At 42.6% G+C, this 19,588-nt stretch overlaps 4 protein-coding genes across 4 annotated transcripts; 1 reads left to right on the plus strand and 3 right to left on the minus strand.

The window, feature by feature from the left end:
• Positions 1 to 598: 598 nt before the first annotated feature.
• On the minus strand, positions 599 to 1,336 carry SERLADRAFT_375857 (uncharacterized protein; the record flags this gene model as incomplete). Its single annotated transcript, XM_007312464.1, is given in 6 exon segments — positions 599 to 663; positions 677 to 722; positions 772 to 872; positions 941 to 1,014; positions 1,261 to 1,264; positions 1,300 to 1,336. The coding sequence occupies 4 exon segments, from the start codon at positions 977 to 979 to the stop codon at positions 607 to 609; spliced, it is 243 nt and encodes an 80-aa protein (XP_007312526.1).
• Positions 1,337 to 2,205: 869 nt separating this feature from the next.
• SERLADRAFT_404723 (uncharacterized protein) lies at positions 2,206 to 3,167 on the minus strand (the record flags this gene model as incomplete). Its single annotated transcript, XM_007312465.1, has 4 exons — positions 2,206 to 2,409; positions 2,605 to 2,736; positions 2,787 to 2,859; positions 3,100 to 3,167. The coding sequence occupies 4 exons, from the start codon at positions 3,165 to 3,167 to the stop codon at positions 2,206 to 2,208; spliced, it is 477 nt and encodes a 158-aa protein (XP_007312527.1).
• A 7,674-nt stretch (positions 3,168 to 10,841) lies between these two features.
• Positions 10,842 to 11,314, minus strand: SERLADRAFT_432235 (uncharacterized protein; the record flags this gene model as incomplete). Its single annotated transcript, XM_007312466.1, has 3 exons — positions 10,842 to 11,036; positions 11,101 to 11,165; positions 11,233 to 11,314. The coding sequence occupies 3 exons, from the start codon at positions 11,312 to 11,314 to the stop codon at positions 10,842 to 10,844; spliced, it is 342 nt and encodes a 113-aa protein (XP_007312528.1).
• A 1,716-nt stretch (positions 11,315 to 13,030) lies between these two features.
• SERLADRAFT_404724 (uncharacterized protein) lies at positions 13,031 to 14,652 on the plus strand (the record flags this gene model as incomplete). The annotated part of the gene is made up of 6 exons (XM_007312467.1): positions 13,031 to 13,168; positions 13,216 to 13,284; positions 13,329 to 13,598; positions 13,654 to 13,893; positions 14,201 to 14,229; positions 14,274 to 14,652. The coding sequence occupies 6 exons, from the start codon at positions 13,031 to 13,033 to the stop codon at positions 14,650 to 14,652; spliced, it is 1,125 nt and encodes a 374-aa protein (XP_007312529.1).
• Positions 14,653 to 19,588: the final 4,936 nt, after the last annotated feature.

Below are 19,588 nucleotides of genomic sequence, written 5' to 3' on the forward strand. Positions count from 1 at the left end.
TGCGTCTTTCTGCTCTTCTCCATCGCTCTTCTCTACCACCCCTAAACCGTGCCCAGAATTCCCTTGTATTTCCTTGGTTTTTGGATTTTCTTCGCCCCCGCTGCCCTTGCACTTTGCACTTTGAACTTTCGTTTCCACGACAGCTTCGCGCTTTCTCTTCTTTGGTTTGGGCTCCACCACCATTGAGTCTGGGTCCTCCTTCGACCGAGGGCGAGGTCTTTCCTTCTCTTTACTCTTTCCAAAAACGCCGACTTCCACCGGCGCACTTTCATCCTCATCGCCCAGAATATCACCTTGAACGTCAGCCAAGTCCTGATCCTCCTGAACAGGAACATCATGAACGTAGTCCTCATCATCGCCAGCGTTTTCGATTTGTCCCTTCGTCTTTGGCTTTCCGTGTTTGCGATCGCGGAATGCAACAGCCTTTTTCTGCTTTTTGGTTAGATTCTGAGAGGAAGCCATTTAAATATAGCCTAGCTATAGGAGGGCTGCGTTTGGCAGTGATAAATAGCGACAGGTACACGACCCAGGCCGGATGATATTTTGCGACATTTTAAACTTCACTATAAGGTTGTGGACTTAGTCTCCCTTGCTTACCTAACTAATTCAATATATGATGAGTCGATATCTTGTAAATAAGGTCTGCACCCCCCTTCGGTGCCAATAACACGAATATTCTTTTGCACCTTGATTTTAAACTCAACCGCTCCGATTGAATATGGCTGAGCATCACAGTAAAGGCTAGCTATTGCTTCAACCAGTGTAACTCACCACTTAGCCTTTGTGTGAATTGTTAGAGTTGATAGTGAAGCTCTCAGATGACAAACAACACTAGTTTCAAAATTTTCTTCCATCCCAAACAGATGCTGAGCCATTGAGATAGTGAAACTGTCAGCCACTCCAATTAAAACGCCGCTACGAATTGCAGACACACCTGAACCAAAACATGGGCAAAAAGAAATGGGATATTCAAAGTCATATAGGTCCAAGGTGCTACATAAATTGTTGTAGTTATGATACACACAGCAAGCATAACCAACTTTTGTCACACCCAAAATCAATGAAAAAGTCTGAAAGTAGTTAAAATGTTTAATTGCATTTTGGACCTACAAGACTTTATCAGAATAATGTATTTTTGTTAACATATTTCTACATATTCACACAAAAATATAGTATTTATGGGAATATGTCAACAAAAAGACATCATTTTGTAGGTCCAAAATGCAATCAAATATTTCAGCTACTTTCAGACTTTTCCATCAATTATGAGTATGACAAAAGTTGGTTATGCTTGCTGTGACAATAGTAGGGATCATGTACATAACATTTTTTCTCTACAGTAGCTGTTTCAGCTGAAACCTTTATGTGCTTTTTCCTGGTGTGACTAGCCACAAAATGCCGACCAAGTTCAAGCCGAATGTGCCGCTCATGTGCCTTCTCTATTACTACCAAAGTGGGGGTTCCTGCCAAAGGTCCTTACTTCGGACCAGACTATTGTGGACTTACAATTCCCATGTGAAGCTCACTTGGCAGTGTGTCCCCGGTTATTGCGAAGTGACATCTTTGCAATATTTCTGGCGAACGTGCAATCCATATATCCAATACACACGAAGGAGCATCTAAGGACAACCATTAGTGATTTTAGAGTAATGGTGCATTGATCTTCTTGGTAGACATTTCTTGTATGTTCCTTAATCAGTGTAAATAAAATATATTCCATATACCTCAGAAACATCAGCTCTAAATCTGGATATGAATGACCTGCCTGAGCCTTTTGAATATTCAATTCGCGGATAAACAGAACTCAAATTTTACACATTGATTGTTCAATTTGAAAAATATTTTAACAACAAAGTACTAGCCTGAAAAATTTGCAAGGATGAGAACAAAAGAGTAAGAAACAGATCATGATGACAATATATTCAAGGTGTTAATTTCTGCTTGATTGTGAGCTGCCAGCTGTGCATAACAGCAATCACGGATGTACTAGTGTTATCTGGGAAGGCTCTCAAGTCTTCAGCATAAGTGTTACTGCTCATTGTCATCCACCACATAGCTTGTGCAGTTAGTGAAGAGCCCACTTGCACTCAACACGCAACCCTCACCCTCTCCAAATAAGCATCGCATACTGTCAGAATGCATTGTACAACCAGCCATGTTCAGGGATAGGGGGGATTGCTACTGCACCTGCAGCAAGAGTGGCATTCAAACAGAGGTGGAGACATGGTTAGAAGCTGTATGTCCTTCCAATGCTGTGCCTTCATGATCCTGAGCTTCCTCTGGTGCATCAGCAGCACTTGCAGCCAGAAAAGGTCCCGTTCCAGCAATACTTGCACTAGAACTAGAAGGTGGCCCATTAGGGAGACCATTATTTTGCAGTAGCATCCTAAATTCTATGAAAATTTTGTGCTTGTGGAAGGGTCAGTGTTATCAGAGTGCAAGATATATTTTACTTAACAGAAAATATGCATGTTTCTAATGATCTAAGCTGATATCAAATCCCCTTGGAGCTATGAGTGCAAAGAACTCAGAAACAGGCATACTTTCAACAATGGATAACAGGAGCTTAAAATATAATGATCTACTGGCAAAATAGAAACTGACCTTTTCTTTAATTTTTGAGCGCATAAGAGTTAACGCCTTTTTGACCAATGAGATTAAGCGGCCTTTGGTTTCTGGATCATTGAGGGTGCTATCCAGGATCTTGAAAATCTGAGATTGTTCTTCAACAATTTTCTATCTAATAGTTAGTGAAGAGTGAAGAATGAATACAGCAATCCACATACAACAACCAATGTGTTGACTAACTGTGATCCAAGGGTATTGAACTGAAGGAATTTTTTAAACAAATCTGGAGCTCTGTGGACCAAATTGAAGATATTGACGGTAGATATTGAGTCTCCATCACAGTTTTGACAATCAAGTTAGGTTTGAAGACTGTCCTTATATTACTGTGACCGTTCATGTTGAGGTATCTGACTCTCTTTCATTGACTTCAGACCTGAGGCATGGGGGCATACTAAACAGCGAACACATTTTGTGCCTTGCAAACACTCGTAAACTGTTGAGGGTCAAATTTCTTGGTTTGAATTGACATACATCCATGGTAGAAAAAATACACCAGCGAAAGAGGGCTCCTTCGACCATGATACTGCAGCTTTGGGCATGAATGGTAGGGAGTCAAGCTGTGTGCAACCTTGAATGCAAACTGATTTATCTCATACACCTCGTGTGGAATGCATTGTCCCATGCAGGATCTTTTTTTGCCATATGGGCCGTTAAGCAAACACCAATTGTCCAAATGGATTTTTGAAGTGCAGGACTCAACAACAGGAAGCATGTGACACTGGAGACAGCATTGCTCAAGCTCCCAAAGCTGCACCACACAAGCTTTTTTCTTTCCAAGTCCCCACTCTCACCGTCACAATATTGTTTGCAACCTCAGTCGTTTACACCAATCCTTCTTGCTCTCTAAAGCATAGTAATCAGCACGGCTACCCTTCTGTAAACCTAAAAATATCCATTGTAGGAGATTTGCCTCCTACACTTGCAGCTCAAAAACATTGTGAGATTACCTTTCCAATTTCTTACTCTCTTGCTTATTGTCAGCATTCTCTAGCCAGTACATGTATCAGTACAACTTCCCAAGGAATATGCTGTATTTGCCTCACCCATGATTCAGGAAAGCTCTGGAGCCACCCTCTCCACCAAACCTGCACCCCATGAAATACACATTTTAATAGACATTGGGTACTCTGAAGTTTCAAGATTGGTGATTAAATTGTTTCTACATGCTTTATTCATTAATATTTTATTATTTTTCTAGAGCCCTCTCTCTGAGAATGACCATTATTCTGCCAGCAATTTTCAAAGCCAGGGTATGTCGATTAAAAGTGACATTATGGTGAGTGTCCATCGCAGTTTGTGGTTAGTACTATTTTACAATCAATTTTTTGTTTCTAGTTCAGAGCTAACTTGGATTCCCCTGTACCTGATTATACTAAACAGCCGCTGCCTCCCAATATTGCTATATCATTTTTGCCCCTCTCTCCTTCCTTCAACTTCACTGAACAATCTTCCTGGGTAAAATTGATACCACATATTTGATCATGGTTGATCATATATGGTTTGAAACAAAGCCCTCCTATCTGGAGCTGGGGCTTAGATATATTTTGGATTTCATATGCGTCCGCACACCCTACATTCCCACAAGGCAACTGTCCTAAATGGGACAGCCAAATTCCTCTTGAAGGTCAGTTCATCATCAAGTGGATGTCTGGTATAGGCCAGCGCAATATGAAGGTGTCGGATGATAATGATTCTGCTTTGGTTCAATTGGAGGATAATGGGTACAATATTGCAGACAACAATGATCTTTTTGATGATGATATTGACCACAACCGTCCTGCCCCAAAATTCACTTGCAGGCACACTGCGGCCCATTTGTGGATTAGATCTCAGGCTCTAATCTCTCCTATGTATCCATATCCATTAAAATGGATGTCCTTATGCACTTCTTAAACTATATCATCCAGCATTTGCTACTTTTTCCTTCAGGCCTGCTTTCATGGTAGACTTAGACATTAACTTCATTGGATCACAGCCATCACTTTGTATATTGTATTAGCATAACAGACATATTGTAGTAACCTACCCAGTCCAACCTCTTTGTAACCAGTGATTAATGATGTGTGGATATTTCTACAAATTATCTAAAAATGATTTTGCCATATATTATTGAATCACAATCCCAATACTGGACAGACATTATAGGGCTTTATTGCACTTGGTTTGTGCTGAGGACTTCCAAACCTTGACAAGCAGGTCAGGTCAGCATCTTTTGGTGTATATCAATCTGACACTTGGACTCTTGGGCTGTGTAATGGTATGGCTCCAACACTGCAGAAAAAGTTGGATTTTACACAATCACATATGGTGAAAATCCAGACATGTAACACTACGGGCTCAATAAAATAAAACAGCCACATTGGTGGTTGTATCAAGGCCACACCAAGCTTGATAAAGCCACACTTTGTCAAGTTATTACATGCAAGTGGAAAAGAGGATGATTTTGCAGTGTGCAACAGGTAAGTGTTTGATTGTCTGCCATCACACTGGTACCACATGCAAAACACTGTAAATTTGTAGCTAATGGCAGGGATGTTACACTTGTAAATACTGAATGACCATGTAAAATATTCATAGATTTCTATCTACTATTTGCACTGATGAATATTATAAAAATTCAAGCCGCATTCACAATATTCACATGTCTGTTTCATGTTACTTCCCTCACCTCTGGTACACATTGTGACATTCACATCACTGTTTTCCATCCTGCACAATAAACCTTCAATTGCTCTATGGTCCTTGCCCCAGCATTATTGATCCATCACAACCTTCACACTTGCTCCAACATCCTTATTTTAAGACTGGTATTTGAGGATTATAATGACTTCACAGCTAACAGGAGAGAAACTGTTTTCAAGGAGCATGGAAGAGTATTATCCTCAAAGTGCTTCCATCTGGTAATATTACATGGAGATATATTCCTGGGGCTATTCTAGAGCCAACTGTATATGACAAAGGCCTCTGACCTTGGGTAAGTAATTTTAATGGGTTAGTGCCTTTTCCTGTTAACTATGTGCCATCGCCTCTGACTTGTTTCCAGTCCACTTGTCCACAGTTCAATAAAACAATGGGAGATTTACTAATTGGATCCAGCTTATGAGCTCCACATCTACTAGGCTCCTCATTTTTTGTGATCCTTCCAATATTTTCCAGAAACCCACCACACAACCAAAAATAGGGAGTGTAATGTTCATCAACAAATATATGCCAAATAGACCTAATAGTAGTGCAAGTAAGATATTGCAAGCATCATAGGCACTCAAGCAGAATAGTAAGTGATGCTTCTACTCTAATTGTGAGATTACTCAGTTGCTCCATAGCATCAGATGTTGAGGGTGAATGTGACAATTGTAAAGAAAGAAGGAGAAGATCTACATTGTTATGCCGGAATAAACTATGAATTGAATTGTCATTTAGTCACCAACTTGACTGTGAAAAGATTTCAATAAAAACTTTTGAGCAATTGAAATGACCTGACAATATATGTTACAATTAACATACCAGCACCTACTTACGCTTCACTTTTGTACTTCTACTTTTATTTTCCAAGTCACATGACCAGTCATGTGACCATTTACTTTACTTTACATTTTCAACTTTTCATAGTCACATGACCAGTCATGTGACATATCACCTGACCAGTGTCTAGACTCATCATGTGACCGGTCACATGCTAGACATCGGACTTTGAACTTTACTTATAACTATACAGTACCTTATGTATTTTAGTATATATACAAGAGCAATTCTTTATAGTGTGTTCCTGTGTGCACCAGAGTAAATAACTCTTGGTTGTTACAATACATATAACATTTTAATGTGAGAAAAATGATAATTCAAGGTCTGATGTTTTTGCGGCTACATCCTAAGATAAGAGGGAGAAATTCAAATAATAGTATTGAATTTTATTACCATTTTATCTGGAGAAAAAAGGTGTGTTTACTTTGTCTTTAGATACAATTTTATCAGCATTTTTTTGAAGGAAACATTGATATTTTCCCCCTGTGCTGGCTTTCATGTGTTGCAACATGGGATTTTGGCCATAGGACCCAAAGGTAATAATAAATCAAATATATGAAGTGCCATGTGTCCATTTGTATGGATGGTAATGTACATGCTGATAGAGACTAGTCAATTGTGACACCAACAATGCCATATGTCTGAGATATGCTTCTGCCCAGGAACATGTTGAACACTGCAGTAAGATAGGGGAAAAGTAAAAAATACTTAGTTGGCTTGAGGCGCTTTGAGGTATCGGCAGATTGGGGACTCCAAAAAGTTGAAGTCCAACACCAATTTCGACTCGCGTCTCTTCAGTGCCATTAATACCATTTTATAACGTATGATTAGTACAGTTTTTTTAGAGTGAGTGATTAAATGAAAAGATACATTTCTTTCGTCAGCGATGATGTAAATTGATTACAAAGCTGAAAGCTCACTATAGAATTCTAAAGGCCTATCTCCAAACATGACCAATCAAATGCAATTAATATGATTGGCTGGAGGTAAGCAATGACTCATCCGCAGTAGAAGGCGCCATAATCACGCCATAAGGCATTGACCAATCGCGTATATATCTCAAGTCACGTGCATAGACACATGACATTCCTTCTCGAACATTCCATAAGCGCGTGCCTATTTGGTCACGTGCCACGGTCCGGGGGTACCGGGCGCTAAAGTATTGACGCTCGGCCTTATTCGCCGGGTGTGCTTTAACACTTATTCTTGATCTGCGGTCATCTGATTAGATCTAAATCTTATCTTATCTACTGGTCTGGTTTATGTAGGCGCCGGGGGTAGATAACCGTTCGAACATCTTGATTTCGCTTGTCCTTAATTTGCCGGGGGACAGTATTGTCTTCGCCCCTGAACTAAAATCAAAATCCATATCCGAAACTACGAATACCATATGCCTTATTGCCAGACACCTGCCTTCCCTTTTTGGGTAAGTTAGGTTTGCTCTGATTACAAGTGCAACCGAGGTGGTCATTTCCACACTTAGCCCACGGCCCAAAAAGCCAGGGGGACATTCCAGTCGAACCCTACTAAGTTGGGCGAGGATAGCGAGTTTGCATTACGTAAACTAGTTGACTCTATCAGTCACGTGGCAGCCTGACACCGCCATCCTTTCAAGAGTACGCAGGCATTTATCAGCTTTCACCAGAAACGTTGGGCCCCCCTAGAGGGTCGTTTTAGGTTAGGCCGATAATAAATCGGGTTCTTACGCCAATCTTTGCGTGATTTGGTGGGTTAGATAAGGTTAGAGTTGGTTAGGTTCTCTAATCAGACTTTATCAGGTCATTGTTCCAAGAATAGACTTAGCATGACAATGTATGGTTAGGTTAGTGTGAGATCACGTAATCCCGTTTGAATATATAACATTTCAAATGCAGCGGATCATCTGCAAGTTTTACTTCATCAGTATGTCGTGAAAGCTTCGAACATCAAAAATAGTGTGTACCTGCAAAGCACATATGTACATGTGTAAACATTTTATCATAGGTTTATTTGGGGTTAATTCCGCGTACACCGTTCGAAGGTCCCTCTCAGGATCCTTTATGTTATCGTCTAATTCTGTGGATAGAATTTAGAATCTATACTCAATTCAGAACAAATATTGTTCCCTTACAGGGTTGTTCCTACGAGCGTTCTGCGTCTAAAGATAGCGAATTCACCAGTAGCCGGGGGGCACAGAGATAATAACGGACGTGGGATATATTCTTTTTAGTTTAATCCCAGCCAATCTCCATGCTTTCGAAAGGTTGCACTAATTGGTCTTCGACTGTATAGCTGTCCCAATCTACCGGTGCTTTAAGCTCTGGTTTTTCGCAATCAAGTAAGGCACGTTTCCAATCGTTGACTTGCTTAAAAAGATTATCAGTAACCTTTCTTGATACGAGCCAACGAGAATCATTTGCAAATTTGAGTTTCCGCACATCCGTAATGACCCGACGGTCAGAGGATGACAGTGCAGGGGGCTCAGACACTGCAAGGGGGAGGGCCGCCCACTGGCAGAAGCAAGGAGTCCATTGGATCAGAAGCCGAAGCCTCCGACCCGCCAGACTCAACCTGCTCTACGCGGGGACGGTCTTCACCGAGACGGACTAACACTGAGTCATGCACCACCACGTCATCGCAACCGGGCCGGTGCACAAACATGGGGAAACCTGGCGACGGTACATCACCAGCCGTGAATTTTCTACAATATTCATGCCAATAGCCTACAATGCCTTCTTGCAGTTCTTTAGCGTCGAAATAATTCCAAACGGGGTTAAGTTGGCTTTTCAGGACTATAAGCGGGTCCATTGCTGCTTCGTCATCTTCCCAGACTAATAGCCGGTTTATCCAACGCTTATTCAATTCTTCCGAATTAAGCCATTTCTTTAACTCTCCGTCAGGGTAGCCACGAGCAACATACAGTTGATAGAGTCCTTGCATGCTCTCCAGGAACATATCCTTGTGAGAACAGAGGGTAGCTAGCCGTGAGATTTCTCCTAGAACAGCCCCACGTTTCATGTCTAGGGGGTGGTGGGAAATCCATGGAATTCTTTCAAGATGATTGTTCGCCTTCCTGTAAGGTCTCCATCTGATTCCGCCGATAGAGTCTAAGTATATTTGCATATCTAAAAATACTTGAGACATAGAAGGGTACTCCCAATCAATCACACAGTCTTTAAACTTTAATGTTTGTACGAGTCGAAGAGCTTCTAAAGCAGACGTTGCTTTGACTATAACAAACAAGTCATCAATGAACCGTTTGTACAATAATATGTGCGGATCACGCAGGAGTTCGGACCGAGTCTCGAAATAGCGACCAAATAGGTTCGCTACATCGGGGCTACTCGCAACGCCCATTGCTAGGCCTTTGAGTGCTCGGTAAATTGTTCCTTGAAACTGTGTTAATAATTCTGAATGGGCCAGTTGCAGACACCGTTCAAAAAGCTGGTAAGCTTTAAGTTCGGTCCATTCGAGTAATCCGAGATCTGTCCGGCTGAAGTAGTGTTCTAAGAACGCTTCCAACACGATGTCTTCAGATCGCTTCACCGGAATGGACGGATAGTATGCCACTATATCTCCCGTCACTAAATATACTTGTCTGCATCTGGTATCCAAATGATCAAGTGCTATGGCCATTTGTTTAGACGAAACTAAAATGGTCTCTGATCCGGAGATCACGGGTTTAAGCATCTTTCTTACATACTTCGCAGCTGGGTTCTGAATTGCATTGTAGCAGGGGATTATTGGCTGCATCTTGGTCGGAGTCTTATGGATCTTTGGGATGCCATAAAATTCCGGGATCTTATGAGTGCCGCCTGCCGGCGTCTTCTGGGAAGTGAAGAACGGAACCAGTTGTTTTCCATATGGGCTTGCGCCCGCCATATCGCTGCATTCTTGCGATAGCATGCATTGTTTGTTTAATATCACGTTTGCCTCATTTTGACTTACGACCGCGTACTAGACAGGGTCGGACAACAGTGACAGACATCTTTCTATGAACCAGTCTTTCCTAATGACGGCTATTCCAAGATTTTTATCTGTAATCATGACCATATAGTTATTATCGGTCATGAATTATTTGAGTTTGGCCATGCGCGGATCTAAGGTAATTTTAGATCTATCTCCGCCATGTGTCTCGACCGGCATGGTGAGAATTGTGTTCTGCATGATGTTTCTTCTGATATCGAAGCTGCGCTCAATGTAGCCATAATATGATTTCTCGGCAGTAGTTCTAACATGTTCTACCTCGTAATCAGGGTCATAAGCGTCTTTTTTAGGGTTCACTCCTTCTGCTAATCCAAAAAAGAACCGCCATCTTAAGCAATCTTCTAAGTCATTGTAAGTGGATAACAGTAAGTGAGTGTCTCGTTTTTGAACGAATTGGTATTTCATTCCCGCACTTAGGTGTATAGCGAGATGAGTTGGAACGGTAACATTGGGTCCTAAATGTATTAAACCACGAAATCTGGCTGCCTCAAGAATTGAGATAAGCACGTGGTCTAGGACGATACCGACGGCATCTGGGGCAGGAATACTTAATAAAAAGTCTGGCCAAGTATTACAATCATTGTAAATGAATTTTTGTTCATCCCAAGTATAATTGAAAACAGTCCCTGCACAAAGTGTCCATGTATAGTAGAAAGGGTGGCTGGTGCGTGCTAAAAACGACTTCCAACCTTCCACCCTGTTACAACGGCTATCGAAGATGTATATTATTTCTGGGGGGCCTTCCCTTTGCCCTTCCCGTCCTTCTTCACCTTGTTGATCTTCCCCTTGTAAGGCTCTCCGCCTTTTTTGCCTTTCTTGGCAGGGGAAGGCGCTGCATTGCTTCCGCTTGCGCCCTCCGATTGGTCCGTTGACTCCCTCCTCCTTTTGGCCGCCCTCTTTACAAAGTCGATCTCGTTCTTCTGTAAGAGAGTGGGAAAAAGAAGTTACAGGCGGTCTAGATTGAAAATAAGCACTCAGACTTACCCTCTCTTTGACGTGCGTGTTATGGAGCTTCTGTATCTTTTTGAAGGCCGTGGAGACCTTGTGGTCTATAAGTCACTCCACGGATTTACTGCCGGATGCCGTCGCTTCTCCCATCGCGACATCGGCATCTACCTTCAACGACCACTTCTTTTGCACTTTCACCTCCGCTTTGTGAAATTTGGCGTCTGCGAGTACGTAAGCCCTCATCGCCCATGCTATGCAGTTGAGTTTGCACACAGCCATCTCCCGCTCTACTCCAGGCGATGTCTCCCACAATACAACCCTTAAGGGCCCTTCGATTCCATCAGCGCCAACAGTACCCAGAGTGGGGATTTGGCAGAGCCTAGTCTGCTCTTGGTTGATGACGGTGAACTTAGGAACGACGTAGTCGTATATGGTATGTGGTACGAGAGAGTTTCAGTACTTTATAGAGCTATATGAGGCTCTATAGATGGCAGAGGTTCTATAACAGGTTTGACCACTATAATAGCTTTATGAGTACTTATAGTGCTATAGAGCTCTATATAGCTACCCCCATTTTTCCTGATGATGATGTTGCTATGAGAGTTAAAACACATACCAGGATATGGTCTCTGGTGAACATTGGAAACATTCTCCAAGATAGTGGCTAGATAATCCTATCACAGACCCATATAGAAATATAGCCAGCTGTTCCTCAAGCACAACTCCATTGTGTGACATCGTAAAGCCCTTTTGGGGTAAGCTGGCAAGTAAAAGCTTAAAAACCTCAAGGCTGACTCCAAGGTTGTGCCGGATTTGGTCTGGATGTCCATTGATTAGCTCACAGACCCAGGCCTCACCAGTCAGTAATGATGTATGGTACGGGATGGGCACAGTAGTAGACAGAAATATGTGTTTATAGTAGTACACAACTTGTGCAAGGACGGTAGCGACTATGGTGAGGAATCTACATTGTGTTACAATACACAATTTTTGGACCTTTAAATTTCATTCTCCTCTTAACCTTTCTTCACACAGTGCCATGCAGCACTTTCCACTTTGTTCAAACTCCACCTTCTCGCGCTGTGCTGCCTTTCTTTATTTTTAGCTACAAAGTATCTCATGCAGTGGAGCTGGTCACACGGGCTACACCTATGACATCATCAACCACTGCCCCCATCAACTGTATAGTACATATGTACAAACCACCTGTAGTAGTATAAATACCCAATAGATCCAGGAGACTCCTCAGCGAGTCCTCCTGTTATTCACCCACAACTAACTTGCTCCTATCCTAAGGGTAACCACTCCCCTCACTACCTTTATAGCTTTGTCTGAGTTGTGAGCCAGAGTAACAAACTCTTGGTTGTTACACGTTGATGGTTTACTTGCTGAACTTGAGGATCTATAGCGGTTGCGGCGTGATGATAATCTTATCGGTGCCATCGCAAATATCTCTAAGCAAAGGTTCACTCGGATTTTCAGGGACAGTCACATGACCCACCCAAACTGACTTCAAATTCAGTTTATTTGTTGGCTGAATGAGGCCTAAGTGATGGGGATGTGCTTACAGCTAATTGCAGATTGTTAGACATGTCAGTAATTGCATACAGGCGGACTTGAAAAATATAAATTCCCAGAATATAAGGAGACTGTATCCTAAGCCTGGTTAATGCCACCTGAGCTAACTATTACAAGTAAGGAGGACAGATATTTTGTGTTGAACAATAGTGCCAAAGCATAATTATTGGCAAAACGCGTAGCACACAGATGTGGCAGATTGGCTGTAAGGTAGAATATAAATATGAGATACTGCTAAGGAAGGTACTCACTATTGAATGTCCTCCCAACCCAACCCCCAACACTTCAACAACCAAATGCCTAATTTTGACTCTATCAAGCCCAGTATCAATGTGGCCCCTCTCTGCACTCTGCCCACAACCCACAGCATCCTACGGACCTCTATGCAATGGCAATCAGGCAAGGAGGTCATTATTTTGCCATGCACTACCTGCCGCCTTTGATGCAGCCCATAGCACATGGCATGCAGCCATACGGAATTCCATCACAGCTGCTTATGCAGCCTGTTGGCAGTGCACCACAATATGTGATGTTGGTTGAGGAGCCGCCTGTCCCTACCCAATCTGCCCGTAGGCCGCCCAATTCAACAGCAGCTTGAGCCTGCAAGGGCCCATCATCCTAATGCAGAGCCTCGCCCTGGTGGTAAGCACATTTTCCCAACATGATATTTTATTTTAGTCACCTAGTGTAGCTTTGTATTTACAACCAAGGTTGTTGATGGTGAAGCCAAGAGAGACTTCAGCGCTGTGACCAACATGGAGGACGAGTTTTACAGCAAGGGAGCAAAGCTGATCAAGGTCCACAGCAAGGAGGACCAGCTTGTGTACAAGGTGTCCGGGGATACTGGAAAGCCATTGTATATGGATAATGAGCACGACTTCAAGGCGGCAATGGAAAGAGTTGCAAATAAGGCAAAGAATGCTTGTACACAAGCTGTGTCCCTGGAAATAAAAAATGTAATCAGTTCTTCATCAAGTATTGATGATACACTCACCATGTAATTGCTTAAAGACACAAAACAGGCCTCCAAACTCTACAGCAGCTAACAAAGACAAGAAGCGCAGCCGCACTGATAATGTCCCACCCAAACCCAACCCAGAGTTCACCTCGCAGCTCAAGGCATTCAAGATCCTTGAGATGTCCATCCAATGCAAAATGCAACATGGCCATTGCTTCATCAACAGGAAGCATGGTATGGATAACCACTGCCGCCTCAGCCACAAGGAGATGACTTTATGGGCTAAACAAATTGTGAGTTTGGTTTTGTAGCAGCTGCAAAAAGATGCTGATGTTAGTAATTAATTGCTCAGACAAGCAATGGTTTATGGCCCACCGCACTGCCTAGAATTTGACTGCACGTCAAGCAAATGACAGTGTGTGTCAAGCAGGTCACCCAATGTCCATGTAACAATCAAAAATATTACTCCTAGTAGGTCCCACACTCCAAGTACTCCAAGCCCTCCTCCCAGCACTCAGCCATCGTGGATGTGCAAAGGGGAGTCGCTGATACACTCAATAACACCTACATCGCGTGACACTTCGCCTGTGAGTGTAAAAGGAACTAAATATCCCAGTACCGGGTATGTTGTGAGTTATATACACAAGGAACTGCCAGCCAAACACTTTGATAGCCTATTAGAGAACTTGTGGCTGGCTGAGATTGTGACAATTGACCAGATCCTTATGGCGCTGCTTGGATCATTGAGTAAGGTAGGTGGTATGGGGACCAACCACGCCACCATACTGAAAAGTTATGCAAAACGGACGGTTATGTCAGTATTTGGGTTACATGGTAGCAAAGACGAGCTGGCTATATATCTAAGTGAAGTCAAGAGCCTCCCTGTCATTCTGGAAAAGAAAAGAAGGCATAATAAGAGCTTGGAGGTTATCGAGATTGGATCAGATGGATCAGAACTGGAGTTTGACAAAGTTGATAATGCTGATGATGCTGATGATGCCGATGGAAAGGAGGACAAGGACAGAGACAAGGAGGACAAAGTCAGCGATTAGACTTATGGAAACACAAACTTATCTATTGTTGGCCTATGCAATATATTCCCTAGGACATAGTTGTGGTTGTTTTAAAGCCAGGCTTTTACAGATGAAAAGGCCTCTTTGATAGGATTTAAATTTGGGGAATATGATGGGAGGTATTATAGACACATCCCCCTGAATGAAACACCAACATTAGTAGCAGGAATAGAAGAGGGGAAAGTACTTGCCTTGACTCTACTAGTTCTCAAATGCCTGGGACCTTATGGATTGTTGCGTTGTCAATCACTAAAACAGAATTGGAGAGTGGCCATGGCTGCATATGGCCTAAGACACCCTCAACAAATTCAGAAACTCTGGCACTTTGAAAGAATGATCAAGTACTTCTAAGTGCAATAACCCATCCAGCAACATGACAAGAAGTATTGAGTACCGTGTACCACGAACAAAGAAGTCACAATGTCGAGCACAGTGATTTTGAGGAGCCCAAGCATAGGGGCGGTGCAGGGTGTGCCTGTAAAAGTGAGTTTCATCTGCGAAGACCAGCTGATCGCGTCAAAAATGCTCCCCAACAAGTATTTTGAAGATGGCCCTGTTGTCTTCATCATACTTGCATGCTGAACGGGTAACCTAGAAATAATAGTTAGTATCAGTCAATAGGAACTGATTTACTCACCTTTTTCATGGTAAACCCTTGCCTCTGCAGGGTTCTAAGGATTGTTGATAGATGGACCTCCACACCACATACCTCCCTCAACTGCTCTTGTAACTCCCTCAGGAGCATCTCCGGCTGCCATTCAATACATCCTTCAAGTGACTTGGAGCAATAAGTATCAAAAAAATGAGCTAAAGATAAAAAGCAAAAAAAAACTCACAGTGGCTTCCAGACTACTGAGTTTTTGAGGTTGAACACTGGCAACTGGCCTTCATTCAAGTGTTGCTGTCTGGCGATAGGTCTGGTGAGTGTGCTTGACTGTCTGTAAGCTGATCCCTAGGTATCAAGCAATGGTGGGATCATTGAGGATAGGCTTGCTTTCCATGTGTGTAGCCAATGTTACGGTAACACATTTTTGGACTTTCCCTTTACTTTTATTCTCCGCCTTAACCTTGTACTTTAGCCTTTACACAGGGTGCCACACGGCATTTCCCTTTCTCACGCCGCGTTGCCTTTCTTCTTCTTATTTTTAGACACAACTCTCTCACACAATGGAGCTGGCCATGCGGGCTAGGCCCCATGACATCATCAGCCACTGTCTCTATCGACTGTATAATACACATGTACAAACAAAACCTGTAGTAGTATATATACCCCAATAGATCCCGGAGACTCCTCAGCGAGTCCTCCTGTTGTATACCAACTAACTCTCTGCATTCTAAGGGGTAACCACTCCCTCATCATCTCTCTCTATAGTGTGTTCCTGTGTGCGCCAGAGTATATCTTGGTTGTTATAGCCAATCATTATGGCTTTGCGCCCCTTGGAGTAAAACTTCCCTTGCTTTTTGTCTTTTGGAATCAAGGCATATGCTTGGCATCTGAAAGGGCAAAACAAAGTTGGATCAACACTCCTTTTAAACAGTATTTCATATGGGGTCTTTCCATGGAGTCCTGATGCTGAGTGGCGTGCTGTGATATATGCAGCTGTTTACATGGCATCTACCCAAAATGACTTTGGGAGCTTGAAATCATGGAGCATAGTGGTTGCTAATGTAGCCAATGTCTGATTCATGCATTCTGCAATGCCATTTTGTTCCGGAGTATCTGCAGCTGTAATTTCTTGGATGACACCATCTCCTCGGAGTTGATTTTTGAATGTATTGCCAGTATATTCTCCTCCCCCATCGCTCCGGAGGAATTCTGTGTATAGTGGAGTGAAGTTTTCTTCTCCCAAATGAGTCTGGAAGAATGTTTGGACATCTTCTTTCCATTGCTTGTATTGTTCCAGTGCTTCACTTTTATGTTTTAGGAAATATATCCATGGAAATTTGGAGAAATTATCTACAATGATAATCCAGTACCGAAAACCCTCCCTGGAAGTTGGTTTGATTGGTCCTCCAACATCTGTGTGCACAATTTGTATGGGGCGCTTGGCTCAGTTTCCTCCTGTGGACTTGAAAGGTAATTTCTTCATCTTTCCTAAAGCACAAGGTTCACAAAATGTCACGATCGTATCCATCTGACTCATCTTTTTTATCTAATCGCGAGATAGAGACTATTATCTCACCTAATCTAATCTCTCTTTGATCTTATCTTATCTAGTAATCACGTGACACATTAGTAATACTCATTACCAATCAGCCTCACGCATTACACATGTTACTTACCAATACGCTGCGTCATACCTCACCGTAGCCTCATGCCTTCTTCTATATAACTAGCACGATATCCATGTACATACCCTAGTTGTAGATTTACTCTTATACTTGCTTGTCAAACACTTGTTGTGTGATTTAAGTCCTACACTGCTCGGGTTACCGGCATAACAGCTAGGGTCTTTACACAAAACTCCGGGGTTCCGGTAAGGGTGTCTATGTCCTGGAGCTGTCTTTTTGTAACCATTCATTGCAAGCGGTCCATTCCAATGTGTCCCATTCTCCTGTGCAATAAATTTACATCTACTGCTGCAAAAGCTGACTCCAGGTTGATTTCAGGTTTTGCTTGGATGTGATAAAGTCCTCGCTTGTGTAAGGCAGTGAGGATAAGTTCCTCTTTTTTCCGAACTTCACAAGCATTTGACCCTGCTGGAAAAAGTGTTGATAACCCCGTTTTGGACAATTTGTGGACAAAGATGAGTGCTAACTTGAAGTTTGGCACAAGTAAGACATTTGACAGTGCAATATTGTAGTCCTTTTTGCCAACAGTTGCTTGTAGGATTACTGTTCAAATGCCAATGGCATTTACAGAGGATTCATCCCCAAAACTGATTGTCCTCGGAGGATGCAGAACATGGTATTTTCCTGGCTCAAACCAAGAGCGGTGAGGGACCATGTGGGATGTTGCTCTGGAGTCAATAATAATTGTTGTTTTGGTCTTATCGGGTTCCGACACAAGGTAAGCTTGAATGCATTTAGCAAGTGGCTTGTAAATATGTACATGTTGCAATGCAATATGACTCTGTTCCTCCTCGGAGTCAGATCCAGATGATTGCTCTGCCGTATTTGCCTTTTCCTTCTCTTTTCTTTTATCCTTGTGTCTTTCTTTTCCCTTTTTCCTTTGACTTTTTCCAGCTGACTGAAGTGTTCAACACTCTGAGGTGTTGTGTGATTTGACTTTGTGGAAGTCACACCACTTCTCCTCGGATTTGAGTGCTGATTCGGAACCTCCAGGGGCCTTTCCTGACTGTTGTGCAACTTCTGCAGTGATCCTGATCTCAACTGCATCAAAGGTAAGTTTATTTTCTTCAATCGTGTTGATTACCAATGACTGAAATATTTGCCATTCAGGAGTGCATGGGAGAGATTGGAGAAGAGCGAAGGCCATGAGTTTGGTATCAACTCCTGATTTCATTCCGGAGAGGTGTGAATCAATTGTCCAGATTTTCCTAATGTGGTCCTGAATAGGTGATGTCCCATCCCAGGACAATTTTGTGAGTTGCTGGAATGAATAGAAGGCTGAGGCAATGTTGGATGTCTGATGGAGTGAGACAAATTTATCAAATAACTCCTTGGAGCTGGTGAGGTCTCCAGTCCTCATTAGGAGGGCATCAGAGATGTGGTCCTGGATGATTCCATGTGCCTTCTTATCCTTAAGTATCCAGGTGATCTCTGGATCCTCTGAGGAGGTAGGTTTTCCTGGTGAGGGCTTAAGCTCCTCTCCGGTAACAACCCGGAGAACTTTTTCCCGACGTAGCTTTGAGATGATCCAGAGTTTCCATATCTGAAAATTGTTGGGTCCAGTGAGAACTGGACATGTGGATGTATCGCATGCTGTGGTCATGGTTCTGAGGTTGCCGTTTCAAATAAGAATTATTTCCTGCATAGCTTTTGTGCACCAGGGCTCATAACCCAATAAAACTAAGTGAAACTCAGTCGCTGCCCGAGAGGCTATAGAAACAACTGAGGTATTCCTATACTAAACCCCCTACTACTTATAATTGGAGGTGCTACTTGCTACAGTATAATGACTCCTAGGAGAACAATGGTTACTCCATGGAGTGGTGGCTATGCTCCATGGAGAACAATGGCTGCTTTGGCAGAGACCGGGTTTATCTGGTTTTGTCAGAAAACAATTCAGAGAAACGGTGCTTAGGGAGATCACTCAAGGAGCCAAATAAAAAAAGAAATAAAACTGTTGAGGTATTAATGTCTCTCTTTTTCAACTTCTTAAACTTACAGTTCTGTGCGTCTTATCAGGCTGATGGAGACTGGACTCAAGTCAATGACGAGGTTGAATTGGGTCCTCCAATCAGCGGTACAGGAATATTTTGTTTCATTTTGTCTTTCAACTGTGCCTGACAGACTTGAATCTTGACTTAGCAGAATCTGGTAACAATGAAACCAATGTCCAACAGATATCAAGTGCAACTTTTATTCAAGTTGTCCACCATTCTCAAAGTGGGAAGCACGACCTAGTCATAATTCCCCTTGACAGTGTTATCCCTTCAGCTGATCAAGGTAACCACAAAGCTGGACTTGGCTCTGTGTTGGAGATCAAACCATGGGCGCCCTTTTGCAATCATTGCCGACTTTGAATATGTGGAAACAGTGGTCAAGGGATTATTAAGTAAAGCAATGGTAAACACACAGTTATTTGGGATACATCATTGATGGGCAGATAATGACAAATTATGACATTTGTTTATAGTATGAGAAAACATGCATTGGCCAGGGCTTGAACCTGGGACTCCAGCTTTCATGGTCTGGTGTTTTACCAACTAAGCTACCAAGGTGTACTTGGAAAGCATACTGATTGGTTGCATGCCCAGAAAGTCTAGAATCACTGTACACGGGTGCGGAT

The sequence above is a fragment of the Serpula lacrymans genome, assembly GCF_000218685.1.
Source record: "Serpula lacrymans var. lacrymans S7.9 unplaced genomic scaffold SERLAscaffold_1, whole genome shotgun sequence".
Lineage (NCBI taxonomy): Eukaryota > Fungi > Basidiomycota > Agaricomycetes > Boletales > Serpulaceae > Serpula > Serpula lacrymans.